At 42.4% G+C, this 26,533-nt stretch overlaps 1 protein-coding gene across 1 annotated transcript in view; it reads right to left on the minus strand.

Moving 5' to 3' along the window:
• otofa (otoferlin a) overlaps nucleotides 1-26,533 on the minus strand; it is a 91,900-nt gene that overhangs the window by 34,334 nt on the left and 31,033 nt on the right. Inside the window, exons 4-14 of the mRNA XM_080790885.1 lie at nucleotides 25,453-25,552; nucleotides 22,940-23,139; nucleotides 9,308-9,381; nucleotides 8,245-8,374; nucleotides 7,957-8,011; nucleotides 5,347-5,478; nucleotides 3,135-3,197; nucleotides 2,782-2,866; nucleotides 2,276-2,435; nucleotides 1,745-1,931; nucleotides 919-1,105 (exon numbers count right to left, since the gene is read on the minus strand). Coding sequence (XP_080647011.1) covers nucleotides 919-1,105; nucleotides 1,745-1,931; nucleotides 2,276-2,435; nucleotides 2,782-2,866; nucleotides 3,135-3,197; nucleotides 5,347-5,478; nucleotides 7,957-8,011; nucleotides 8,245-8,374; nucleotides 9,308-9,381; nucleotides 22,940-23,139; nucleotides 25,453-25,552 — 1,373 coding nt within the window. The remainder of the gene's footprint in view (nucleotides 1-918; nucleotides 1,106-1,744; nucleotides 1,932-2,275; nucleotides 2,436-2,781; nucleotides 2,867-3,134; nucleotides 3,198-5,346; nucleotides 5,479-7,956; nucleotides 8,012-8,244; nucleotides 8,375-9,307; nucleotides 9,382-22,939; nucleotides 23,140-25,452; nucleotides 25,553-26,533) is intronic.

Genomic DNA, 26,533 nt, shown 5'->3' on the forward strand with positions numbered 1-26,533 from the left:
CCAGGCTGGGCCCATGGTGGGCAGGAACCCTGCAGGATGGAAGAGAGACAGATGATGAGGCCCATGGTGAGCAGGAACCCTGTAGGATGGAAGAGAGACAGATGATGAGGCCCATGGTGGGCAGGAACCCTGTAGGATGGAAGAGAGACAGATGATCATACATGTTGACCCAGGCTGGGCCCATGGTCCAGAACCGTTACTTTTCAGGAAATGGAATTAAAGAACCAGTGTAGATATTATTTACAACTCGGACGGGGCTGAGTCGGCTCGACTACCGAACATGTCTCTCGTGGCTCAAGTTGGGTAGAGACGGCACCCCTCCGCCACAGTCTATGGGGAAGATTTCAGTGTAATATGTACGGATTTGGGGTTTTCTAGGCGTACTGTATATGTACGGAAATGCTAATCTGTGCTATTTCAGTGTTTGGGTGAGACAGGGTGGTTTAGTCACAACTCACAAGACATTGTTAATAATTTGTATTGGGTCAATATTCAACTGCTCATCGGGAGCAATCGACACATAGCCGGGAGGAGCCAGGGATCGAACAGCCACTGCCCTAAAGTACATCTACTCTTTAATTGACCTAATATCTCTCCAAATGTTTGCCCACTATGACAAGCCCAAAATAGGGACATTATGGTTATGTGGTTAATACATTGATTGACAATCCCTTTGATTGTTAACATATCTACACAGCCATGATAGGGTCAGAAAGGTCATCTTGCTCCAATAAACTGATGAAAATAATGAACCTTTAACAAGCCATTCTAGCAGGGCTAATTACCACATACTACATTCATGTAGTAGACCATCTAGTTTAGACCGGCTAATTAATATGCCTGACAACAAATCAATGCTACCTAACCACAGTACCACACTGTCACTGACACCACTTTTCAAGACGTATTTTTAAGCACCTTTATCGCCGTCATTGGATATCTTGCGCAGGTCGATGAAGTGAGTTCCTATGGCAACGTCGTTGACCTTATCGGAGTCTCGTATCTGGACTTTCATACGTTTGCAGAGTGGAGGGAACATCTCAGTGAAGATGATCTGCTCGTTCCAGACTGGTTCATAGCTGCTCTTCTGGACTGAAGTCTTCCCCTGGGTTAAAACAGAGTTACAAAACCAAATCACACAAACTGAACTGAACTGTAGGCTATATAGCACTAGTTCACTGACATCAATATTTAAAGGAGTGAGTATAGTACGACGACAATTAGCAATCACAGTAACACAACCGGTCTGGACTTCTCTGTATCCCAGCATGGTGCCACTTTAATGATGCAAATGATATTGAAACTGTTCCAAAACAGTTAGGCAGATGTACTGTACATAGATAATGACTCATGAATTTATTTGCAAGAGATAACTAGATTATGCACACACTTTTAGAGGAACAGTACTTTGATGTGGGCATGAGTGTATAGTATACAGCTTCAAAGGGAAAAAAATCCAGTCTTCTCTGTGAGGGGCGCTAGCTAGCTAGCTAGTCTTATCACAAACATTAAATGAATGGAGAATTTACGCCATGTGTCTGAGCAAATTGGCGGTATGTCGGTGGAAACCCTTGGCCAATAAGGGACCACCATTCTTGGAAACCATGTTTCAAGGTTGGTATAAGGTAATTGATTAGAGCGCCCCTCACTTCACACAGGTCTTATAAACCTGAAAATATCCTGAAAATATGAACCCTATACAATTGAGTGTGGAGTAAAGACAGTCGAGTGTGGAGTGACATACTTTCTGCCCAGCAAACTGCACTTGTACATAGGGGTCTACAAGGTCTCGACTCTCTCCTATGAAGGCCTTCTTCACATTGGCCATGATGGTGGTGTTCATTTTAGGAAGACCCTCGGCTCGGTAGATCTTCACATAGAACCTGGCCCACTGTCTCTCTGATGGGACTCCCTCAGGAAGCAATAGGTTCCTGTAAAAAGGGGGAAATACTTACTGTAAAATATGTCGTATAGAGTTGAAGAATAGCGGATTGCCTGCTACTCAGATGACAATACTATACTGTAATGCTTAGTTACTGTGAAAACACAGTTATAAATGTAATATAGAGACTTGGACCATATTTCAAATTTATGGACCTATCTTTGGTGCACATCTTGAAACAATTTTTGGTGTTATAAATCACAGTAATATCACTTCTGGAACTGTCTATAGATTGTGTTTGTGTATCTGGAGAGGCATTTCAGTGAACATTTAGGAATATGAATGTAAAAATAAATAATCAGATTAATTCCAAAGTTAATCTGTCCCACTTACCCTTCTATGTCATCTTCATCAGTCTCGTTGGCCTTATGAGGCGTCTTGATGTTGTCACCCTTCCCAACTACAGAAACGTCACATTTGATGTATCCTTTACAGCCTGCTGTGATGCCATCGGGGTCAGACAGCATGGCCCACTTGTGGTAGAACTGGTGCTCTGGTAGGAATATCAATGAATGAGTCAACTGATCAATAAAGACATTTTAATTGCATTGTTTAATTTAACCTCCTGCCACTAGCCTGTTGCAAAAAGCCAAGCAACAAAAAACTAAAACATGGATTTGGAGGCACTTAAATAACAAAAGGTGAAACTGTTCCACTTATACTGTGATGAAGTTGTAAATGTTGTTGCTGGTACACACTTGGAAAACCACAGCTCTGTTTTGACTTGTGGCAATGTCAGGTGACGTACATTGAAAGAAAATGTAAGATTTTTGATTGATTATTGCAAACAATGTTGACACAACATAAGATTAATATTTCAGCAAAATCTTAAAGCTCACCAGGCTGAGAGTAAACTGTCCCGACATCCATTTTGAAGGTACCAACCAAGGTCCCACTGCGTAAAAGGTTCTTAGAGTGAATGACCTATTTAGAAAGAGTGGAGTGTAAAATATTAAAGTACTATACACACTATGTGGCCATGGTTGTCTTGGAAACTGCACAGACAAGAACATAACTGGGCATTTTTGGGAGAGAGAACGTTTAATTGCAACATGACTATAATGTTAACTATAATGTTAACAAGGCTATAATGACTGAACTACTTCATCAAGTGCATCAGTTTTGTATATGTGCATACTGTACAGTATTATGGTGTGCGAATGATTTAGTTGTATGGTAGTGATTTACTTACTGAGAGCTTGATGATCTTGTCAAACATGACATCTGGTGGCACGTGGAAGTCAAAAACAAAATACTGCAAATAGAAGACAAGTCTGTAAATTCAAAGGCTTTTCCAACTCTTTTCATTTAACAATTGAATCATATAGGAGTACTGCTATCTGTATTTGGTGTTGAGATTCATGTTGAGATTCACAATGATGTTGAGCAAAGGAAGTCTACAGTACACTGGCAGTGCAGTACCGTATAGGGAATGTCACAACAAATACAGTATAAGATCTGATGTGAATATCAAGGCAATAGCATTGAATAGTCTAGATAGCGTCTTTGTATTTCTGTCCTTTCAGAATAGAAACAGAGGCCTGTACAGAAAAGATAGCAAAGTAAATAATGAAATTGGGGTCAGTGGAAATTAATCCTAATAGGAGGGCTGGCGGGCCGGCAGACCACGGCCACTCAGCCATGTCACTCTGACATCACCATGAACAAAAACCAAAACGCCCAGAGGCAGCACCACGGCCAAGTCACTAACTCTGACATAACCATAAACACTGCAAAAGGGCCTTACAGACCAACAGAAAGGATCAATAACAGACATACTGCTCCACACAGACAGGACAGGACAGAGTTTAACACAATCCTCAGCACAATTCAGCACCTCAGGCAAACTCCTCTTGTACTGCAGGGATAGTTTTGTTCCAAACTGAGACGTCCACCACAAATTGATAAATAAACTAAAACTCAACACTAAACATAGTCAATACAAATAATGTTAAAAAAGGGTAAAAAAAGTGGATCATTGAATGATGTCAGGAGGGCATGTTTTTCTATAATTAATTAATTCATTCATTAATATTGAATTCCACCTCCAAGACTTAATCTAAGAGCCTAATCTAATTGAAACCGTCATCCTTAATAGAAATTTCAGCTCGTCTCAGCAACAATTCTCTGGGTAATGATGATGTTTTCTACACCGTTTTAGTTCATCTAACCCAGGGGTTCTCAACGTTTTTCACTGGGGACCCCCGGAAATGCTTTGGCCATGTCTCGCGTTTTTCAGCAAAAGTCTGATCGGACAGGTTTGATATATTCGCTCCATTTAGTCCAAATCCAGAAGAATTCTTCTTCCTGAGTTCTGAGTGAGTATTTGAGTCAGTTTTTCCATTTTGAATATATCATGTTATCTCGATCCATTCTTCTTCTTCTTCTGCTAGCCACCATTTTTTATCATTACTATCCAGTAAGTCATATGGGAGGTTTTCTAGGTATAAGGTAACAAACTGAAGGGGGATGTTGATCCCAAACACTTCCAAATGTTCATGAATCTAGAACTGGGCATTCCCAAAAGACATGAAAATGGTTCGCTGCATTATTACATGATCTCCAACAGTCTACTCCTGTACCTCTGTATCTTTTTAAAATACGGTATATGATTTTTCCAATGAAATTCTCTCGGTTAAAGCAACCATGACAACTCTCCTGTGTATCCTGTATCCCCACACGTGGATAAAGACGAGAGCAAAGTAGGAACTAATAAGTGCATTGAGTGTCGTGCCTTGTTAATATTCCATTCAGCAAAGAATCTTATGATTGTGTGTAAAAAAACAAATGATCTGTTTGGTTAATTTTAAATGCACGCTGCACGCACACTGAGGAGAAGAGCAGAGACAAGTCTCTCTTTAGCCCTCCCACCCTCCCTCTGCAGCGAACCCCTCTCTCTCTTTCTCTCTCTCTCTCTCTCATAAAATGGTACTGTAATTGGTCAATTCCGCTATATTATTTCATAAAGTCCACATTTATGTGGACGGGTCGGGTCTCTCGGAATGTCGGAAAAATAGGATGTCGGTCGGCACCGCCATTTAAAATAAATCTTGGAACAGGTCGGAATCGGACAAATAGTCACGGATCCATTCAGGTTTGGTTTAACTATTTGAAAATGTTTTCGGAAACGGATCGGAATCTGTAAAATGTCACAGATTAATTTCGGATTTCGGGACCCCCTGAGGGGCCGCGACCCACGGGCTGAGAACCATTGATCTAACCAATAGCACTGCTGCGGTAAATAATGGTTAATAATATGACTCAGCCTCAGCTTTATAGTTGTGATTTCTTGGAAGCAAAAGGAACCGCATGAGAAGTGAAACTGGCACTCCAGAGACGGGTTATCAGATTACCATAAAATTACCATAACGATAGAGTTCATTCCCAGAGGCAAACAGACTCACCTCATTGTAATACGGGCAGTTGGTAGACTCCTTCATGGAAGTGTACTTCTTGTCATCTCCAATCTCCACACACACCACCGGGTCCATGTTCAGTCCCACCAGCTGCCTGGCCTCGATCACTGTGATGCTGATCTGAAGAGAGACATCGGACGCACCAGAACGGAACGTAAGCCAAAACAAGAGCACGTAATCCCACCAGTGTCTATCTAGTGTTGTGAATTATGCCATTATAAATCAATCAACTATACACAGTTCATAGTTTGATATGTCCATGCAGTTTGTCACTTTGTCCTTCATGTTACAGTAGGAATAGGTAATCACGCCACCATGTGCCCGACGTGTAAACACAGATCCTGGCACTGATTACCACAATGCTTAGACAATTACTCCTAACATTTCAACATGAACGTTCTGCATCCATCCTAACACCAGGCAGGCAACATAGCATTTTGCACATTGCAGTTCCTTGGCCTGTGATTATTCTCTGAGACTGAGACTGAATAAGCAAGTTCAGTCTACAAGGAAGACCAAAGCATTATAGCTCCAAGCAGTGTCCCAATGGCTTAATTATCTGTGATGGAAACAGCTTGAGCACAGACAGTGGGAAGAAAGGAAAGATAAGATAAGACATACAGTAAATTGCAAATCTACACTAAGCTAAGGCATGAAGTATTTTTAAGCTCTACAGCTATTGAAACAAGCTGTGGTTGTTAAGCTATATAGGCCACTGGCTGAAATGAGAGGTTGGGTTGAATTGAAAACACAGCAGAGTGGGCGTGTTGCACTAATCAGTCCACCATTCCTTTTTAACAGCTATACATTCTATTGTACACCCTCATTGTCTCTGCCGGGCCGAAAACATATTTGTATAGAAAGCCCTAACCAGGGACTGGGGTCGCAAATTAGCCTTGGCTATAAACCCCATAAACAATGCAACGGTTTCATTTTAAAAAAAATAACTTGATACATTGTTTTTTGTATTGTCCCTGTTAAATAAACGTATAAATTAAAAAAATAAAATAATAATAAAGAGAGACTATATTTTGCACCCTGTCCGTCTGTGTGGCACCGTAAACTTGATTTCAGAAAAACACTTTTTTGACAGTAATCCAAACATCATGCAAATCGTTAAACAGTATCTATAGTCATTAGACGAAACGGGTCTAAGATTGGCTTCCAAAGTTTGCAGGAGTGGTCCATTTTCAACATCATGCCTCAAATCATGAACACAGCATGCAATTTGCACCCCTAGGCAGAGGAAGAAATGCCACTTGAAGATTTTCGAATCAGCCTCATGGTGGCGCTATAACGGGCCAATTTGTGTTTTTACCTATAACTGTACCTAAAACACATGATCTCTATATAGTCATGTGATCAAGATTTTTCATATTCCATCCTGATTGGCTAACATCGATGCCTAAAGTTTGCAGAGTGGCCCGTTTTTAACAGAATCCTGGACAGCAAATCATGAACGCAAGCGTCCGATTGTGATTAAACTTTGCATGCACATTCGCACTACGTTGAAGAACAGATGCTACCCTTTTAACCAACAAGACTGATAGATGTGAAAATAAAACGTGTAATGTGCTTCGGAATTGAAGTACTTGATTTGCAGTCTCCCATTGACGGGATACAGGAAAACAGATGGAGGAGTACATTTTTATATTTTAAAATATAATAAATCTCTGTGGTCAATAGCAAAATGCACAAACAACATATCCTGCGAGCTGCAAATAAGATTTTCAACAAAGCCAGCCATCCTCGGAGCGAGCTCGAGAAATAACATTGGTCTGTTTACAGACGAGTGAGCATGGGGACCGTCTGAAATAATTAGGTCATAAGAAAGAAGTGTTGTTTATGTTGTCACAGAAGTTTGAAACGTTGAATATTTCCAACTCAAATACTACTAAAAAATGCAAAATGAATTGTTTTTAGTTTCTCTCCAAACACATCAGAGAGGCTCGTCTCTCCTCAACAGTAGAAGCATCATCAACACTCCCACTCGCTCATGTAACTTCACCAGGCTTTTACCTTGTTCATTCACAAATTGAGCGGTGGGTTGAATCAGACCTTACTCAGACTTAACTCAAGACAGCTGGCAGCGTAATGTCCATTGCCTGTCAGGCCCTACTGACTAATGTCTGGATAAAAGTCTGTGACTGTGTGAAAGGCACTATAGTTTGACAACACTAAATAAAACTATAGAAAGAGTGTGTGTGCAGAGTTTCGCTGCAATCAAGCCAACGGTGCCCCATCGGTGTTCACAGACGGATTGACAGACATGGTGCAAAACATACTCTCTCCCCATGCCTTCGGCCTGGTGGAGACAATGAGCTGAATAGGCGTTTGACCTGGACTACATCTCGGTTTTTTCTCCCATTGCTTTAATGCAATGATGCTGAGATTGCAGCAGTTTGGCTCATTCTGCTCTCAGGCTCAAACACAAAAGACACATGTAAACAGATTAACAAAGGCACATGCATGTGCACATTTGCACAAACATACCACATGCACGCACAGGCACGCACACATGCACACACACACACACACACACACACACACACACAGGCATGTGCGAGCGAGCACGCACGCACGCACAAGAACACATACCTGATAATCCACCGGTCTTCCAGAACTAGGTTCTATCTTGATGTCTGGTTTTGACCTGGAGGAATAGAGGAATATAATTCACATTGCAAGGGCAGCATATTGAAGTTGTTGTCATAATATTTACTCCTACAGTCCCACCTTTTTTTGCAAGAACACCAAAAGACAAATGTGACATATGAAATATACCGGTGTGTGTGTATGTGTGTGTGTGTGTGTGTATGCGTGTGTGTGTGTGTGTGTGTGTGTGTGTGTGTGTGTGTGTGTGTGTGTGACTGTGTGTGTGTGGACCTCTTATTGGAGACGTTGGTGCAGACAGCAGTGACTGAGGCCAGGGACACAGTGTCAGGGTCCAGGGCTCCGCCCATACGCATCGCCCTCCTGTCCAGGATGGCCTCCAAGTCAAGGATGGCCGGCTCATCTAGACAGCAACATAACAGAGGTGGTGTAACGCGGTAAAACCAAACAAATACTGTAAACGAGCGATTCCCAAAGCTGTGCGCTGGGGCCTCCTGGTGTGGCGTGAAGATATTGCAAGTGGACCCCCAAATAATTGGCAAAACACTAAATAAATTCTAAATTTATAATATAAAATACAGATATTATATTTAAAGTGATATGGTATTTTTTCTTTAAAACTTTGTTTTGTTTTCATAGTGATCCCAATAAATAAGAACTTTAATTATAATACATTAATTCCATTGAACCAATCCAGAACATGGAATGGCCCACCCATCTGAATGTGCCGGTTAAGTGGTCAGATGGGTGCCGTGAACATTTAGGATTTTCAAGTGGGTTCTGTTCCAAAAAGAATTGTGAACCATGCACCGTAGATTAATACACTTCAGTGAGGATGTCCACTCTTGTCAAAAATGTATATTTATTTGCAGCTTAAGGGCACACATCTGCATCAGAAGCCTCAGTGTTCCGTTCACTTCCATTCTACGGGAGTTGTGTTGTGACGAAGGCAACAACACACAAGGCATGGCAAATTGACACGTCGGTGCATGCCTCAATAACAGAGCACTGAATCAGGTGGAGTTGTTGTCAGCCTTCCGATTACTGCAGCGTGAAATGTCATGATACAGCGAGTGAGTAGCAGGGTGTGCAAACTGCCGTGGCTAGGAGCTCAGCTGAGCTATCTGTCATAACAGCATGCATCAGCTCTATGATTCTGTTCCTCATCACCAAATCTGCAGAGGCATGTGGTTTTCACATAGTGGCCATTTAACAATTTCCAAAAGCACTACTGTACATGTCTTGTAAACTGGATTACATTATTGTTATGTTGGACATTGGTCATGTCCATTATTGTCAACACTGTGTAGAAAATTATCAGATTGTTGTTGTTTACCTGTTTTCTTGTGGTCATCTTTGGAGATCTTGTTCTTTCCGAGCTTCATGGCATTCAACACTCCCTTCCCTGCTCTGATGGAGGGCAAAGACAAAGAGGACGGAAGGGATTAGAGGCCATGGGTTATGTTAAATAAATACTGCGCTCACATTTTCGCCAAATGGGGGGCGTTCAATCTTGGACGCTGAACAGTAGTCTACAAATACATTCACATTTCTTATATTATTATGAGAAATGGGTCTGTGCGTCATGACGTAGTACGTTCCCGGGTATAAAGCCACGTACCACTCATTTGTTTTTTTCTTCTGCGGTTGACAGAAGATCAAGCTGTTGAAATACAATAATTCTAGTCGAAATAATCTCTGGTTCTGGATGCCATTTCTAGGCCTCCATTTGAACCATTGGAGACGGCGTGCTTGAAAACCTTTGTCACTAAAGACTGTTATGTTGGTGGCTCTCACAACAGCTAAAAGAGTCAGTGACCTACAGGCACTCTGTTAGTCCGGATTTGCACGGTTTTCAGTAGTGACAGATCTAGGGTCACGGTGAGACCGAACCCAGCCTTGTCTCTAAGAATTCTAATGCCACCATACTGCCGGTGGACTTGAGGTCCTTTCGTCCTCCTCCCTTTGAGTCGGAGGAGGATAGGAGGCTGCATTCACTTTGCCCAGTCAGGGCGATAAGGGTGTATATGGACAGGACAGCCCCCTTTCGGAAGGAGTCTCAGCTGGGGACGTGGGCTGGGGTGCGAATGCAAAAGTCAGGCTGTCCCAGTGCATTGTGGCCATACAGTCAGTGTTAGCTAGTGGTCATTAGGCATTGGATAAGTTAGGCTTGGAGCACAAGGCAGCCTATAGGACTGTCGGCTCCTTAGATAGGGACGGGACCATTGGGTCGGGGACATAGCGTCCTTGTTCCAGTCTCCTGGGCACTGGGCTAGACTCAATGTAGCGTCCTTGTTCCAGTCTCCTGGGCACTGGGCTAGACTCAATGTAGCGTCCTTGTTCCAGTCTCCTGGGCACTGGGCTAGACTCAATGTAGCGTCCTTGTTCCAGTCTCCTGGGCACTGGGCTAGACTTAATGTAGCGTCCTTGTTCCAGTCTCCTGGGCACTGGGATAGACTTAATGTAGCGTCCTTGTTCCAGTCTCCTGGGCACTGGGCTAGACTTAATGTAGCGTCCTTGTTCCAGTCTCCTGGGCACTGGGCTAGACTTAATGTAGCGTCCTTGTTCCAGTCTCCTGGGCACTGGGCTAGACTTAATGTAGCGTCCTTGTTCCAGTCTCCTGGGCACTGGGCTATAGACTTAATGTAGCGTCCTTGTTCCAGTATCCTGGGCACTAGGCTAGACTCTATGCACGTACAGTAGTTTATCGAAGTCTGCCAGTTTAGTTGAGGCTAGACCGTTTCCTTTCCTTGCTCTGAGGTAGGTGTGCTAAACTGATCGCTTGCTGTCTGGGCGGGAACCCCTTTTGGTGTTTTACCCCCTCAGGCCGGGAACCCATTTTTGGGTTCTGTACAGTATGTACAGTATTAAAAAAATACAAAAAAATTATGCTGCTATATAAATATTTGAAGTTTTTCAGAAAACGTAGGTCAGGCTTTAGAAGGCGTCATCAATAAACCCATTTAGGCCTTAGGCCTAAATGGGTTCATTGATGACCTCTATAGTCTTAATTACTGGTGTGATGAGAATATTCCCATTCGGACTCTCCCATTTTGAAAGCAAAATAAGGACAATTCTTTCTAAACTACACTGTTCGGGTTCTTTTATCTTCTGTTCTCATGGTCTCATGCAATGGTGTCATGCTGCCATGAGTCACGTTCAGATGCTTTAATATCAGGTATTGGATATATTATTACATAACGTGTTGTGATGCAACATTGTACGCTTGACCCGCTTGTAGATTGTCTTTTAATGTTGCTGCTAGCCAGCACTTCAAATGAGTTGATTTATTCGCCTCCCCCCTCACTGCTGCCACTCCATGCCGTCAATCACAAAACAATGGTATCTGATATCTTCAGGCTGGCATTATCAGGATCGCATATCAGAACAATGACAAAAGGTCCAGTGATGTCACCAGCAGCAGGTTGACAAAATGAGGGGCCTTAATAATTTAAAATGAGTGTGAGCCTTCAATTTGCAGTGGATATGGATATACAGTTTGATAGTGAAGTGATGAATGGCACGTTTTCTGTTTGTTTCCTCAAGCATTGAGAATGAAGCCGTCTCTCAGAGTTCAGTTCTGCTTTGATCTTCCTGTGCATTATTCTATTCTATTTTAGCCCCTGCCTTTCACCATATGCAGAACATTCGGGGAAGGTTTTAGCCTGATCAGAGCCCTGTTGCAGTTAAAAGTATAAAAAGTTAAAAACATGTGTGAACAAAGTATGTGAAAACAAATTAGTGGAGGTACGTCTGTGGCCTACTGTCACTGTGCAAAAAGCATTTGGCTCTGATCAGTCAAGAGGATTGTGAGATTAGCTATGGACACACAGACGGCTAGACTCCTGCAGTGCCATGCAGTAAAAAGGTTAAAGTCTCAGGAGAGAGCGAGCATGGTACATATAGTCAAGAAATACTTAAGAATGGCTCATCAAGTTAAAGGTCAAAAGCATTTGCTGAAATCAAAGCAAAATTCTATTCTTCTTCTTTGAACATCACCCGCTCACACAACCACAAAGCACAGGATGCATTCATACAAAATTAATGTTTAAATGTAACAAAACAAAAACTGTCTGATGCATTTTCCTGTCACCTCACAGAGAGCAGTCCTTCAGACAGCCCTTCATTTGTTCAAAAATAATAACAAATAATTAAAATTAAGTGTTCAAAGAGGTTAGTCCAAACCATTCAGCTCCAAACAACTCCTTTTATAACAAGCTACCAAAAGAAAAGTGTGTTTTCATACATACCACATAAAACTGGTCCCAGCCAGATCATAGGGAGGGAATTAGATTTACTCTTTTCTCTCAAAATTACTTTGACGTGTTTCTCGATATATCCATATTCTAGTCTGTGGGATACAGGTATTCCAGACCAAGCAGGTTGAGGAGGGATGAAGAGGGAGGGACAGATGCAGGTGGTTGGAGACAGTTTAGAGAGGAGAGAAAAGGGAGGGCACTAATCCAAAGTCCAAACCCAGTCACACAGCGGGGCATACAGCAACCACCACGCATATACAGCAGAAGATGTGGTCCTGTCCTGTGTTGGCTCTGTGATTTTGCTTGTAAAATTAACCCTGAGGATTTTACTGTGTATTTAACAGGGGTGCCCAAAAGGTAGATTGCGATATACCAGTAGATCACAAAGGCTGTGCAGGTAGATCACATGACATGTCCCTAAAGAATATTTAATCTGCCACTTGAATTAAGTTGACTTGATTCATTGACATAAAAAAAGCCTGTCAGCTCAAACCCACAAGAATACTTTGTTTTCAAGAGTGTTGCTGTGCACAAATGTCGGTAGAATTACAAAGTACAAAATCTCTACCTATTCCATTATGTCTTACATGTAATGCCAGCGCCGCTATTCCAAAGCCATTTTCAGCAATGGTATTATAATGTTTTCGGTTGGTAGATCTTGTTGAGCTACTCATTTTGAAAGTAGCTCTCAAGTCAAAGAAGTGTGGGCACCCCTGGAACTATTGTAATCTATTATGTAATAATGAAACACCTTTGAGAGCAATTCAAGTTTAAGTTTAAAGTTAAAGTTAAACAGCCCAGGACCCACCCCAGGTGAGGAAGCAATTCAAGCAGTTCAGCATGAGCATAAATCACACACCAACCCCAAAAGGATGCTCAAGTAGTGTGCCGTGCAGACCCAGCCTCTCCTCAACCCGTCCCTGAGGCAGATAATGGTGCATGTGTCATCATGAAGAGTTGTCTTATCTCTCTATGCGATCATCTACCTGATCCACAGAGCACACACACACACACACACACACACACACACACACACACACACACACACACACACACACACACACACACACACACACACACACAGGCCATGGAGCACCATGACAGATTACGATCTTCAACTTCTCCAGTGCCTTCAACAGAACACAATGTTCCACCATGTTCGAAACTGAACATGGTGGAACTCTTTTTATTGTATATTTCTTTCTATATTATTATTATTTTTATCTATTGTACTGTTGTTTTGTACTGTGATATGGATTCCCCTGAGTCTGCAATAAAGATAATTGAATTGAATTGAATATCCTGAAGAACCCCTCTCATCCCCTCTAGGATGAGTGAGCGGGATGTTCAGCCGCTGACTCATCTCTCATTGTCACACCACTAAGTGACTTTGAATTGTTGTTTTGCCAGTAGCTCCACAAACACAAACCATGAAGCTTGACGCCCCCCAACCCCCCCAACATGTTATGCCCTCAAAGTTTAGAATAAGTAAGTAAGTAAGTACATTTTATTTATAAAGCACCTTTCTAAACAAAGTTACAACCAGCAGAATCAAGACAAAACCTAGCTGTCATTCAGCCAGTGAAGCCTGGGTTTGATCTAGCTATAGCTGTGATGTATTATTCCTGTGACATAGAGCATGACAATGAAAATCAATTGTATTAAAAGTTAGTTGCAGGCTTGAGGCTGCGTCAAAAGTCTCTGTGAAACTCCGACAGTGATTTAGATCTGTGGACTTTCAGGACGTGTACTGTATAACAAACCATAACATATTTCTACACTTGTCTTTGCCTCCCTTCCTATTTGTTCTCTTCCTGCTGCTGATCCAATTCTAAGAGGTCACAAATCATCAGTGTCTGAGTTAAACTGACAGCTTTTCACTATCCATCTGTTGAAAAGAAAAGGAAAATATATATTTTTTCAAAATAAATAAATAATTGGCTTTAGTTTTAATTTGATTTATTTCCCACCATCAGTGTAAACTTTATTGTGAGTAGAAAGAGTGAGTGCTGCAATTTACTGGCAATATCAGTTCCCCTGATCTACTTTTTACATTTGTAGGCTACTAGAATTTCGCCGCCTTTTGAGTTACGTTGCAGCGCAATATGGGAAGAAGGAAATTGCGGGATTTGACAGACTTCATGTTTCAGCTGTGTTTTTTAACCTAGTAGTGCCCTGCACATGTAGTAACGGATGGGTTATTATTATTATGTGTCGTTAACTTGTTTTGTATTATTTTGATTAGTGATGCTGAAAGAGTCCGTGGTGGGACTGGGAAATAAATATTTAAGAACTTGACAGGCGCGTTTTGTTGCGTGTGTGTGTGTGTGTGTGGCTGGCCAGCCATTTCAGCTGTGTTTTTAAACCCAGTGTTGTGGCCGTCACATGTAACGGATGGCTACACATCGTAGACACACGCACACGCTGGGTAAATAGTATGTGTACTGCGCGCACGCACACACACACACACACACACACACACACACACACAGTGACACTGCGTTGTAAGCAGCTGTTGTGTTGCAGCCATAGAGCTCTAAAGGAGGTTGCATCGCGTTGTTGCAGCGCGCGCACACATGCATGTGCGTGTGTGTGTGTGTGTGTGTGTGTAGTGTTCGTCTTGTTCTTCTTCTAATGGGTGTGTGTGTGTAGTGTGTAACTTCCGGTGGGCTTTTCGGAACTGCGAAATGTAACATGGAAACTCTGAGCCAATGGAAGAGGGCATGTTATACAAAATCTTATAATATACTGAATGTGTCATATAGAATTAACAGAACAGCATCAAATATCCAGTCTGGTTCTCCTTTTTATTTAAACTGAAATGAACATAGGTAAAGTGTATGCGGCGTATGCCCCAAAACAGTACAAACGTGTGTGTGTGTGTGTGTGTGTGCGCTCGCGCGCGTGTGTGTGTGGTATATTCCAGCGGTAATAATGAATTATTCTCAAGGCTATATTTTCAAAGTCTGTATTCCATCCCTTTCTCGAGGACGGAGGCTCAGATGCTGCATAAACATTTTCACACGGTATTCATTCATTTTCAAAATGCGCATCAGCGTGTCAGGATGAGGCAGTGTGGGGGTGCATAAACTACAGTCTCAAGAACTTGGCATATTAATTTAAGCAATAACTCACGACAGGCCATGGTGTATTGTCATTCTATTACAGCTAATAGGTGTCGTTTGGCCAGAGCAGGCGAAGCAGACGTGAGCTTTTATAAAAAATGGATGTTCCAATAATATCTACCATAAGTTCTTGATAAGTAAGTTCATCTGTCTCATTGTGCAACTGGCATCATTTGCTGTTGCTATAACACTGGCATAGAAATCTCACAAAAACGACACAGTAGCCCTTAGCAGTGTTTGTTTATATACTGTACCACCCCCACGATCTGCATGTCATACTTTGAACGTGGACATTTTCTCTGAGACAGTTTGTTCTATCCACTCCTCCACAGTTAATCCTCCAAGACCAAGGCAGGAGCGAAACAGGGTGAAAAGAAAAAATGATGCAATTTTCAGCAATTTGACATTTAATTAAAGACTTCGTGGGTATTCTGTTTAAACTTCACAGAAGTGCTGTGGCTCAGTCATCTCCCATGCACTTTATAAATACTGTATATTTATTCAGAGATTTTCATCTAAATTACTTGAGCTGTCACGGTTATTGAAAAGTACACTTAATTATTCACTAGTGACTAGCAGACTGCTTCCACTTTTCTTGAAAGAGAGATGAATCCCAGGCACTTCCAACTCAGCCTATGAGCACTTGTTAAGTACTGGCACCTGATGGTACTGTAGGTGTTGCACTCCAACTCGGCCACCCATCTCTCCCTGGGGTCTAGCATATTGAAAAGGTATACCGACAATAAGCCATTCTGACCTTTTAGGTCACGATAAGTCAGCGATTGTTTATAAGGTATCTGCTAACGTGGTAATAATAGTTGTATTTTTAAACGCAACGCAAGGAACCAGCATTAATACAGATGAGACCGCACGGACATCACATAGCAGTGTGTGCTCCATTGCCAATGAGTGAGCAGTAGTAGTAACCTACTGTATATTCCAAAATGCTCAAGCCTCTTTGAAATATCCACCATCACCAAAGGCTTCCACACAGCAGGGAGATAACACAAGCTGTACAGTTAATGAACTGAAGAACTTAATTAATATAGCTATTATTATTATCATCATCATGGTTTTCACTAATCTTTACCTGCGCTGCTTCACACAGATCATCATCTTTCGCCTACGTTAAGGGAAAATAAATAGGTAATAACAGAACAGAAATGTATAATTAATTGACATCTACTGTAAGGCTGAGGGCTCTGTTGGATAGAGCTGAATGGAGAGAATGAGAGAGTCTGTGCGAGACACACACGCACACGCGCACACACGCACACACACATAGTCTCCCTTTCTCTCTCCCCATCTGGTGGACACACATGCACGCACGCAGGCACACGCGCACACACTTGAGAGTTTGAGACAGTGGGACCGACTCCAGTACTGCATTCTGTCACGGAGCTCAAGGTGAAAACAAACTGCATTGCCTGAACACGTACCGTATTGAGTGTTCTGCCGAATACTCTCCAGCAGCTAATTTGGACTTCACTGTACAGTAGCTTTGCAAGACCAGCATTTCTAAGTGACTCAACTGTGTAAAATAGAAAGTATACACAGGAATATTCTCTCTTAATTTAACCATTTTCAACAATCTTGGAATTCAATTCAGTAATATTTTGGCTTTTGGAAATTATTAAAACTGGTGCTTTGTGTATCCATTTTATGTAACCGGTGGCTGACTGACTCAGCAGGTAGTGATTTTTGCCTGTGGCATGGAAATATTCAATTTACTCGCTTATGAATATCCAACGCTCGAACAAAAACAATCCTTTGAGACTCTATGGCCTCTAGCATTATACAAAAAAACATGAAAGAATTTCCAAAATGTGTGTAGCTGGGAGCAGCAGAGTGTTGGATTCAAAATAAAGTAAAGTTTTCATTAATTGAGGCCATGGCCTTCTTGAAACTTTAATCTCGCTCTGAGCCACTCAGAAGAGTATACCTGTACAGTAATTTATTCTGTGGTTGCATCAAAGAATATACATAAAAATGTTAATAAAATCTCTAGCTATACAGCCTCGCTCCGACAGTTTCAAAGGGGTTTTCAAAGAGAAAGAATCCCTGTTGATGTCTCACCCACTCTAATGAAAGGACTAGGCCACCAGTGTACCTTAAATGCTGCAATTAGCATGTGTGCAGTAGAGTAGTGCATACACCATACAGTGTCTGAGGAAGAGCGTTTAGCTCGAAACGTCACAGCTTTCTTTGGTGCAATAAAACATCTGTTGCATTGGAGGCTGGAGCCCTCGGTGTGCGAGGGCTTCAGTAGATATTTAGTGCCGTACAGTGATAACAGAGGAAGGAGAGTAGCATTGAATAGTGTTTTCATATTCTCTGTCGTTTGTTTTAGTCTAATTAGGGACTTGTCAGACAGTAGAAGCATCACATTGTTTAAGAATGTAATTGAGTTGAATATTATGTGTATTCTCTCATGAAATCTACCAATCAAACACTGCCTGAATTGGCTTGGTACAGTTCTGCATATACATCCGACGCTCCGAGCTGGTATCTGTATTCCAGATACAAAGATTAACACCAGCAGGCAGGACTATATACCCGTTGTCTGTACCCTGCATGGCATGGCTTGGAACACAAAACAATATCTAAACAGTTTCATGTTGTACTGTACTGTACTTGCTCAAACGGTGAGGAAATGCACCGCCGGTTCCAGCTACAGCAAATCACAATGCAGGAGTGGAGAAAGCCAGAGTAGACCCTTGTTGCATGGAACGCAGCAACATCAAGAGAAACAAGGACTGTCAGGATTTCAGTATAAGCTGCCAGGTTGACCTACTTGTTCTCTCACCAGAGGAAAATATGAAAACGTATACAACACTAGATATGTGAACACTGAAGCTACACACTGTAGCTCCACTACTTTCTTCCCATCGTGGTTTGATTCATTTGATGGCTGACGAAGACTGACATTTTTGCACAAACTTTGATTGCCAAAATAGAAATCTTCGCTGTCATGCAGAAACCTTGTATTCTTCTCCATATTTCAAGTTTTTGTTTCCTCGTCACTTAATGCCCTACTTTGTCATACTAGAGTGTCAAGCAAAAGTAGTGAGAATAGCCAATCTACAAGCTCACAACTCATTGCATCGCGGCGCGTTGTGAGCTTGTAGATCAGCTATTTTCACTATTTCTGAACATTATCGTTCCATTTCCTGAAAAGTACGTTTTTTTTTTACATATGAGGTCTCCACCCGACAGCGATAATACACTGTATATATAGATAGAAAGACTCCAGGTGTTAAAAAGGAAGGAACATGGGGGCATGAAAGATGAAATATTTTGCCAATTAAAATTAATCATGTGCTAGTGCAGCCTTCACAGCACAGAACAGGAGCTTTGTTGCCATGAGCTTTGAGAGTGAATGTACAATAGCATTCATGCATATTGAAAACGGTGATGATAAACACAATGGTACATGAATTGAATATGCATCAGTTAACTTGTCTGCTATAATTCATGTATAGTTCCCATGGGGGACAAAGACCATTTTTCCCCTTTCAAAGGTCTACCGTTGAGAGTATGAGCATATTTACAGTACTGTACACAGCCTGCTGATCTGTTCATTGTCTCCACCAGGCCGAAGGCATGGGGAGAGAGTATGTTTTGCACTCCGTCCGTGTGTGTGTCTGTCCATCCTTCCATCCGTCCATTACCAGCTAATCTCTGGCACCGTTGGCCCGATCCATGCCAAAATTTGCACACACACACCATGAGGCCGATTTAGGCAAAACACATTTCTGTAGAGTACTCCTACACATTTTATCCATACATCACACAGTTCGGTATACATACTGTCTCCATAGTCATGTGATCAACACGGATTTGCACCATTTCCCATCTTCCATCCTGATTGGCTAAGATTTGCTTCCAAAGCTCACATGATTGGTCCGTTTTGAACAAAATGCCACAAATCACAAACAGTGTGCAATTTCCGTGAAATTATACATGCACATTTCCACTAGGCCGAGGACGACATGCCACTAATTTTTTTCCAAATCAGCCTCACGGTGGCGCTATAACAGGGCAATTCCTGTTTTACCTATAACTGCATCGATCTGTATACAACTTATGTATGCGCACTCCCTAGAGGCCATGGAAAAACATTTTCCCTGCAACCCTCCACATCTTTTAGTTATAGTGCCACCATGAGGCAAATTTCTGCAAAACATATTGTTTGTTAGTCACACAGATTTCATCCAAATCTCACGCAAATCGGTACACATGATCTCTGTAGTCATGTGATCAAGACGAGCCTGTTGGATTTCTCAGATTCTACACTGATTGGCTAAGATTGCATTCCAAAGTTTTCAGGAGTGGCCCATTTTGTACAAAATGTCCTGCTCATCCAGAATTTTATCCTCAGAGATGCTATGAGTGATCTGGCTCTGCATTTCCTCAACAAAATGAAGAAAATTGTTGCAAAAAAGAAACAAACAAAAAAAAACATGTTTATATTACTCCTAAACATTGTGCCAAACATCACACACACTCCTATCCTCCTGGTGGAGACCTGTGCCCAGAAGGGCACTTTTTCTAGTTTCACTCTGAAAGTGTCATAAAGTGTGTTCAATTGGAGGCAGTTCTCACTGGATTTGCTCCACTGGCAGATAAAATAAAAACATTGTAAGAGGTGATTTATTGAATAATAATAACAAAACCGCGCTGGAACCTTGCAGCAGAATGCTTTCAGGGACCCGTTATAAATCATCCTGTACCCCTACCCCTGAAGAGGCGTCGTGCACACAGAGATGAGGAGAGAAGAGGGTGGAAGGGGACAGGTACGTATCAGGGGGGTTGTCTTGAGATGCCCTTTTGTGTTATGTGGCTTATTATAGTAACTGATGGATACAGATGAGCACACAAATGGTGTGTGCACCCATGTACACGCACGCGTACGTGAGGTCCAGTCTTGGTACATTGAGGCTGAGTGCCTCCCCAGGCATACATCAAATACACAGATACAAACACAAAGACATGCATTAAGCCAGTTATACTGCAAACTTAGTTGCTCGCGGGTGTCAAAAATAGCAGAGCTACAAGATTATGCGCCTATTTTCTGCAACGTCGAGTTGCGCAACGTACACTCACAAGTAACTAAGGTCTACTCTGCCATTGCAGACCTTTACAGTATGTCATCATACAGTAGCTGCTGTAACAGTATAGCAGACAGCTTTGTCTGAATCCAAATGCGCCCATGCATGCATGATATGCATGCACTGCACACAATTCTTCTCATTTCATGGCTGGTTTGACAAAGCAGAATAAATGAATTGAGTTAATTTGCGCACGTGTCCATCTGCCAGTGCTTTACGAAGGTTAGAAAGCTAATGCGCCTCCTGCTCCGTCAGTCAGTAGGTCCGCACGCGCACACACGCACAGCTATACAATACATGAACTCATTAAACATGATTAGCTTCTGATCAGTCAAACATGCTGCTACTCACGTACTGAACAGGGTATGCTGCGTAACAGCTCACAGCTCTGATTCAAATGAAGATATATACTGTATTATCATCTCCCTCTCGAGAAGGAAACGAGGTATTATATCGCCATGGATTTTGCCAGATTATCATAACTCATGTCTCACTCACGCCTAAGAGGGACAGACAATTTTGTTGCTGTGAAAAACGAAATGCCGACACGAGTGCAAGAGCGGTAGGAAGAGAACCGAACATGATTAAATGATTCAGGAGTGAACTTGTTGTGAGCTGTGGATCCTGTTCAGAGGGATGGTGCAATGAAAAACACAGAAAACCACCAGCAATGCACAACACAAGAGGTTACACTATAAAATCCACAGCGTTAATTTAACTCTAACCCAAAATGGTCCATTTTTACACCCTTCCTCTTTCTCCATGTCCTCCCTAACAAGATGCGACGGCTGTCCCTTCACGCCTTGTCTACAGCGCAAAAAACCAAGCTCAATATAATGGGCTCCACTCCTCAACGCACCGGAGGTCAAGACACAGCCAAAGAGCTGTCTGAAAACCGCTTAACCAAAGAAAGATTAGCCTGAAAACCTCTTAAACAGGGCATTACAGTTGTGTGTGGGGGGCTTGGCAAGACCATTACAAAGTTTCTGTGAGGTTATAGTTATCTGCCTATAGCAGGTGTGATGATTAATCGGGGATGAGGCACGAGGGGATCTGTCAGCATGGGATGGAGGTGCTTTCTGCAGCGTCGCCGCTAGCTTCACATCACTGACATCAGCATTCTATAGACTTCTTTCCTCCCACACCATATGAGGCACCAAGTGTCCCTTTGGAGCTCTGACAGGCAGCTCCTATTTTCCTCAGTGATTAAGCTGACATAGGCTATCGGCGGCAGGGTGAATTATATACATTTGAGCAGGTGAGAGAATTGCGTATGTGTGTCTGTGGGCTGAAACAGTGCGTGTGTGCGTGCCCGTGGAATTTGGATGCAGGGGTTGAAGTATAATAATGTTGAGTATATTTGTCATATCCAAACTTGTATTTGTGCTAGATTACAGTTTGCTGTCCAACTTCATCTCACTCACTGTTAGTACTCTCTACTCTGACTCTCACCAGGGAAAAGCTGTCTCCACTGTCAGTGGTTGTCAAGCCTACTGTAGATACTTCATTGCGTAACCCAACCCGTAGGATGTTTTAAAACTTAACCAACTTTAGCTGTCTTCCCCAGGCTTGTGGAACTCTCATATCCATATCCTGTTTAAATGAAGGCTGCAGCACATGAGCACACTGAGTTTGTCTGTATTAAACACTCGCGCACACCTGCATGCCTGCTGCACACACAGACACACACACACACACACACACACACACACACACACACACACACACACACACACACACACACACACACACACTTGGAGGTACACATGCTTGAATACATACACGGTACACGCATTATGATGATGGATTTGGGGCTCTATAGCTGGGCAGCCAAACTGAATGGAAATCAATACCACCCACACATTATTCAGCAGAAATCACAAGAAAGTGACCACAGAGCAGGACCTAATGTTAACTTTAAGCACACAGAGGACAGCCTCAGTGCTAGGGGAAGTTGTTTCATGCAGCTGTACATATAGAAAAGAGTACAGACATACTGTATTGTATAGTGTTATGTTCACTTGGTCATTATAATCACAAATAAACAGAATGTGCAGTGTAATTGTATCTGTGTGCCAGTGTGTTTGTCTGTGCCTGTGTGATGATGATGTCAATTGGAAGAAACTAGAAATGTGCTTGCTTGCTGAGAAAAGAGATCCAACACAAACAGTTGGTGGTTATTTTGTTATCAAGATTATCCCACAGTATGATTGTATTCTACTGCATTTTAAAGAGTGAATCGATTAAAAAAATTGCGCAGAAAATAATAGTCCCTGGAGAAAAGACTGATTTTCAAATATTATTAATGTATTAACCAAACAATGATGGTCAGCCAAAATTGAATAAATTATTAATTGAAAAGGTAAACATGTAAACAACTAAAACAGATCTGAGATGAAGACTATTGATTGCAGTGTGGTCCCTTTTACAGTAAAGTGATGTGGCAGTCGAACAATCAGGATGAATCACTCACTTCTTGAAGGTGGGTATGGATCCCTGGAGTGACCGTCCAGGGGACATCCCCGACCCGTGGCTCTTTTCCGACAGCAGACTGTCCGTCTCGAAGGTGAAGGTCCCATCGCGGTCATCCTGCACGTCCAAGAACTCGCCGTCGCTCCACATCCCTCCCGTGCCGTCCATGGTCTGGTACTTGATCTCAATGGAAACGCTGGTCTGGAGAGAGGATGGGGAGATATTTTTAGGCCTGCAACTATCGAGTATTTAAGTAGCGATTAATCTATTGCCGACGTTTTTTGATTAACCGAATAATCGAGAAGCGTTTTGTTTTTGTTTTTATTTTTATCGATTGAGACCCATTTTATACTTGTTGCACAACGATGTACTGTACTGAAAATGATTTATCCGGGGAAATGTCATTGTAATCAACCTGCAATGTGTTTTAAAGTCCTGTAAGCTTTTCTGTCAGTTAATCACGTGTTCTTCTTCTCAACTACTTCTCTGCTGTATTTTCACGCACCTCTAAAACAGACATAATGGAGTAAACTTCTAGTGATTAAACAATAACTTATTGATATAGTTATTAAGTATTGATCATTTAGGAGTTGTTTCATCTTCCCCATTAGCAAACACATGGTGTTTGCTAATGGGGATTATTTACCCCCCCCACCAACTCCAGCCCCTGGCTGGGGGCATCAACACGAGTAACTCCACACTGCCTGTGGCACTGTGACAGAATATTTACAACCCGAATCAAACCAGCAGCCTGCTGAGCCAACAAAATCACGGAACAGTCACTCCTAGGGTTAGGTTCACGGCCTGTTTACAGCAAATGCACTGGTTGTTACATGTTTACAGTTGACAGCGTTTTCCATCAGGTTGAGGCACTTGGACGGGGAATTAAGTTTGACAGTAACTGCCTTGTTCTTTTATCCGAGCGGCAAAGATGGGTGACACCACGGTTTGTCTTTGGCGTCTTCAGGGGACTAGTTGTGGGACATATAAAATCCAACAAACAATGAACAGATCTTTATTACGAAGTAGCCAATTTATTCTTCTGACAATGACAGATGAACGGGAAAATAATATAGCCTACACAGGAACCTCTTTCCCTTTCTCTCTCTTCTCTCTATTCCCTACAAGCTCCTCAAAATCGGACTGTAGACTCCCAGATGGGTTACTATAGCAACCACACCAGTGCACAGTCGTAAGTAGAAGTGGGTTGCAATTCAGCTGGAATTGGGCTCCAGTTGCTCCAGTCAACTGCCAGAGTGCTAGGGGACATGTATAGAATAATACATTGTGTGTTGGATGGGAAATGTGTGCCTTTGTGTGTGCGTGTTTGTGTGTGTGTGTGTGTGTGTGTGTGTGTGTGTGTCTGTCTGAAACATTTATGAGGTCAGAGCCTATGTGTGAAGACCTTCTCATTAGTGTGTGCATGCGTGCGGCGTGTATGCATGCGTGGGTGTACGTGCGTGTGTGTGTGTTTGCCTCAGGGTCCCCTGCACTGTGTTTGATCACTGTGTGTATGATCATCTGAGCAGCATCCAGTCAGCAGATCCCAGCATCATTCCACATCCCCTTGGCACATATAACTCCACACAGATGACACTCACCCTCTCTCATTGGTATAGTTGCATTTCGGTGCTGTCCTTTGGAATCCTTGTACAGTATTGTCCAAAACCATTCATTTTTTATTATTATTTTTAAAACATTTTAAAATTGTGAAAATGGACGACCTACAAGCTCACAACACAGCGCATCGCTGCACTCTTGTATATTAAAGTAGGGTGTTCATTTATGAAAAAACATGAAATACGGAGATACAAGGATTCTGCCCGGCAGCAGCGCTTTCCAACCGCTTGTACTGGCACTCAGTCTAGTGCATCATTTATCATGCAGTCACTTCTATTTAGAATTTAATTGTGTGCTGATACAGTATGTGTGTGCGGTGCCATTTGTCCTCATCATATTGTCTTTATTTCTCCAGGGATGATCTTTTGCTGAGCATGCATGATTCCCATCAGCGACCTGTTCCTGCTTCAAACAGCTAACGTGTGTTAACCCATTCTGACCTGAGATCAGATTCATACGAGGTTTCCACTGGACACACACTGGTCTGATGAACCCATTCTGACCTGAGATCAGATTCTAAAAATGTCAGTCGTTCTTCGAATTTTTCAAAAATAGCAGACCTACAAGCTCGTATCGCGCCACTCGGTGGCGCGATATGAGCTTGTAGATCTGCTATTTTTCAATAGGTAAAGCATAACATGATGCTAACACCAAAATGGGTGCCCGGTCAGAATGGGTTAAACCCTGGGGACCTACAGTATAGCTGCCCAAGATGGACCGACGAGACGGACACTGTCGGACAGACATATCCGTCTGTGTCGGGGTGCTTAACCCCATGACCCCCATGCTTTCAAGGCCTCATTGTCTGACGTCCAGGCTGTGTTATGGCCATGCTGCCTCGGACCCATTAAGCCATTATGCCACACACACACAGTGTGAAAGGAAAGCACTCACCTTTATGGAGGTGTTGTTGTCATCGATGAGTGTGTCGGTAAGGTCCAAATAGCCATCCTCAGCCACCTTCTGTAGAACCATGCGGAAGGTCCCGACCAGTCTGAGGACAGAAGATAAACGACAGGCAGAGAACAACAGGGATCAATGAATGGGATCAATGTGTTGTTATTGTTGTCGTCATTCTTTTCTTTTGCTTCTTCTCTCCCGCCACCCCCCTTCTCTCTCTTTAGTCTCCCCTTTGTTCTTTTTGTCATTTACCTAGAGCTGTTTCTTCCTCTGTAATAACCAAGACATATATCTGTCAAACTTTAGTAGCAACCTCCCACCCCACCAAGTATAAATGTATCCTCCTCAATTCTTGTTTTTATGTCCCTATTTTGCAAGCGAGTGAGTTTCACTGATGGAAGTCTTTCTTCTCATTGTCCTGTCTTCCTTTGTCCTTTTCCCTCCATAAGATGTGCAGTGACTCAGTGTATATTGTTTGTACAGTATACTGTATGACCCAATTGGGAAAACAGTAATACCCATGCTGTTCAGCACATTAACCTCTAAAACCCTCTTTACTCAGTACCAGTAAGACACATCCACCTGGGTGACAGCAGACTGCTAGGCGAGCACTGGCGCATTGAAATGGGGGGTCAGATCAACATATCCGCCTGGGTGAAAGCAGACTGCTGGGTGATGTCACGTGATGCCACGTGCTCCATCCATGATGATGTCACGTGATGTCACATGCCCGACCAACACACTGACGAGAAATGCCCGATTCTATAGTTAACTCCGACCTTCAGTCGCAATATTATGTACAGTAGTTGGCCGTGGTGGGTTTGTACTTGGTCCTCTACACCAAACACTAGTTGAAAATAAACGATCTACAAACTTTTGCATTGTGAGCTTGTACTGTAGATCGACAATTTTCAGAGACAGTTCACCTCAGAATATATATATATTGCGACCGAAGGTTGCAGTTTACTATGAAAACCTGCAAAACCTGTCCGTCCGTTGGTCACGCCTCCATATATGGTTGCCAATCCATCACGCCTCGTGACATCTCGTGACATCATGGAGACCCTTAGATCCA

Source organism: Protomyctophum bolini (genome assembly GCF_963924005.1).
Source record: "Protomyctophum bolini genome assembly, chromosome: 19".
Lineage (NCBI taxonomy): Eukaryota > Metazoa > Chordata > Actinopteri > Myctophiformes > Myctophidae > Protomyctophum > Protomyctophum bolini.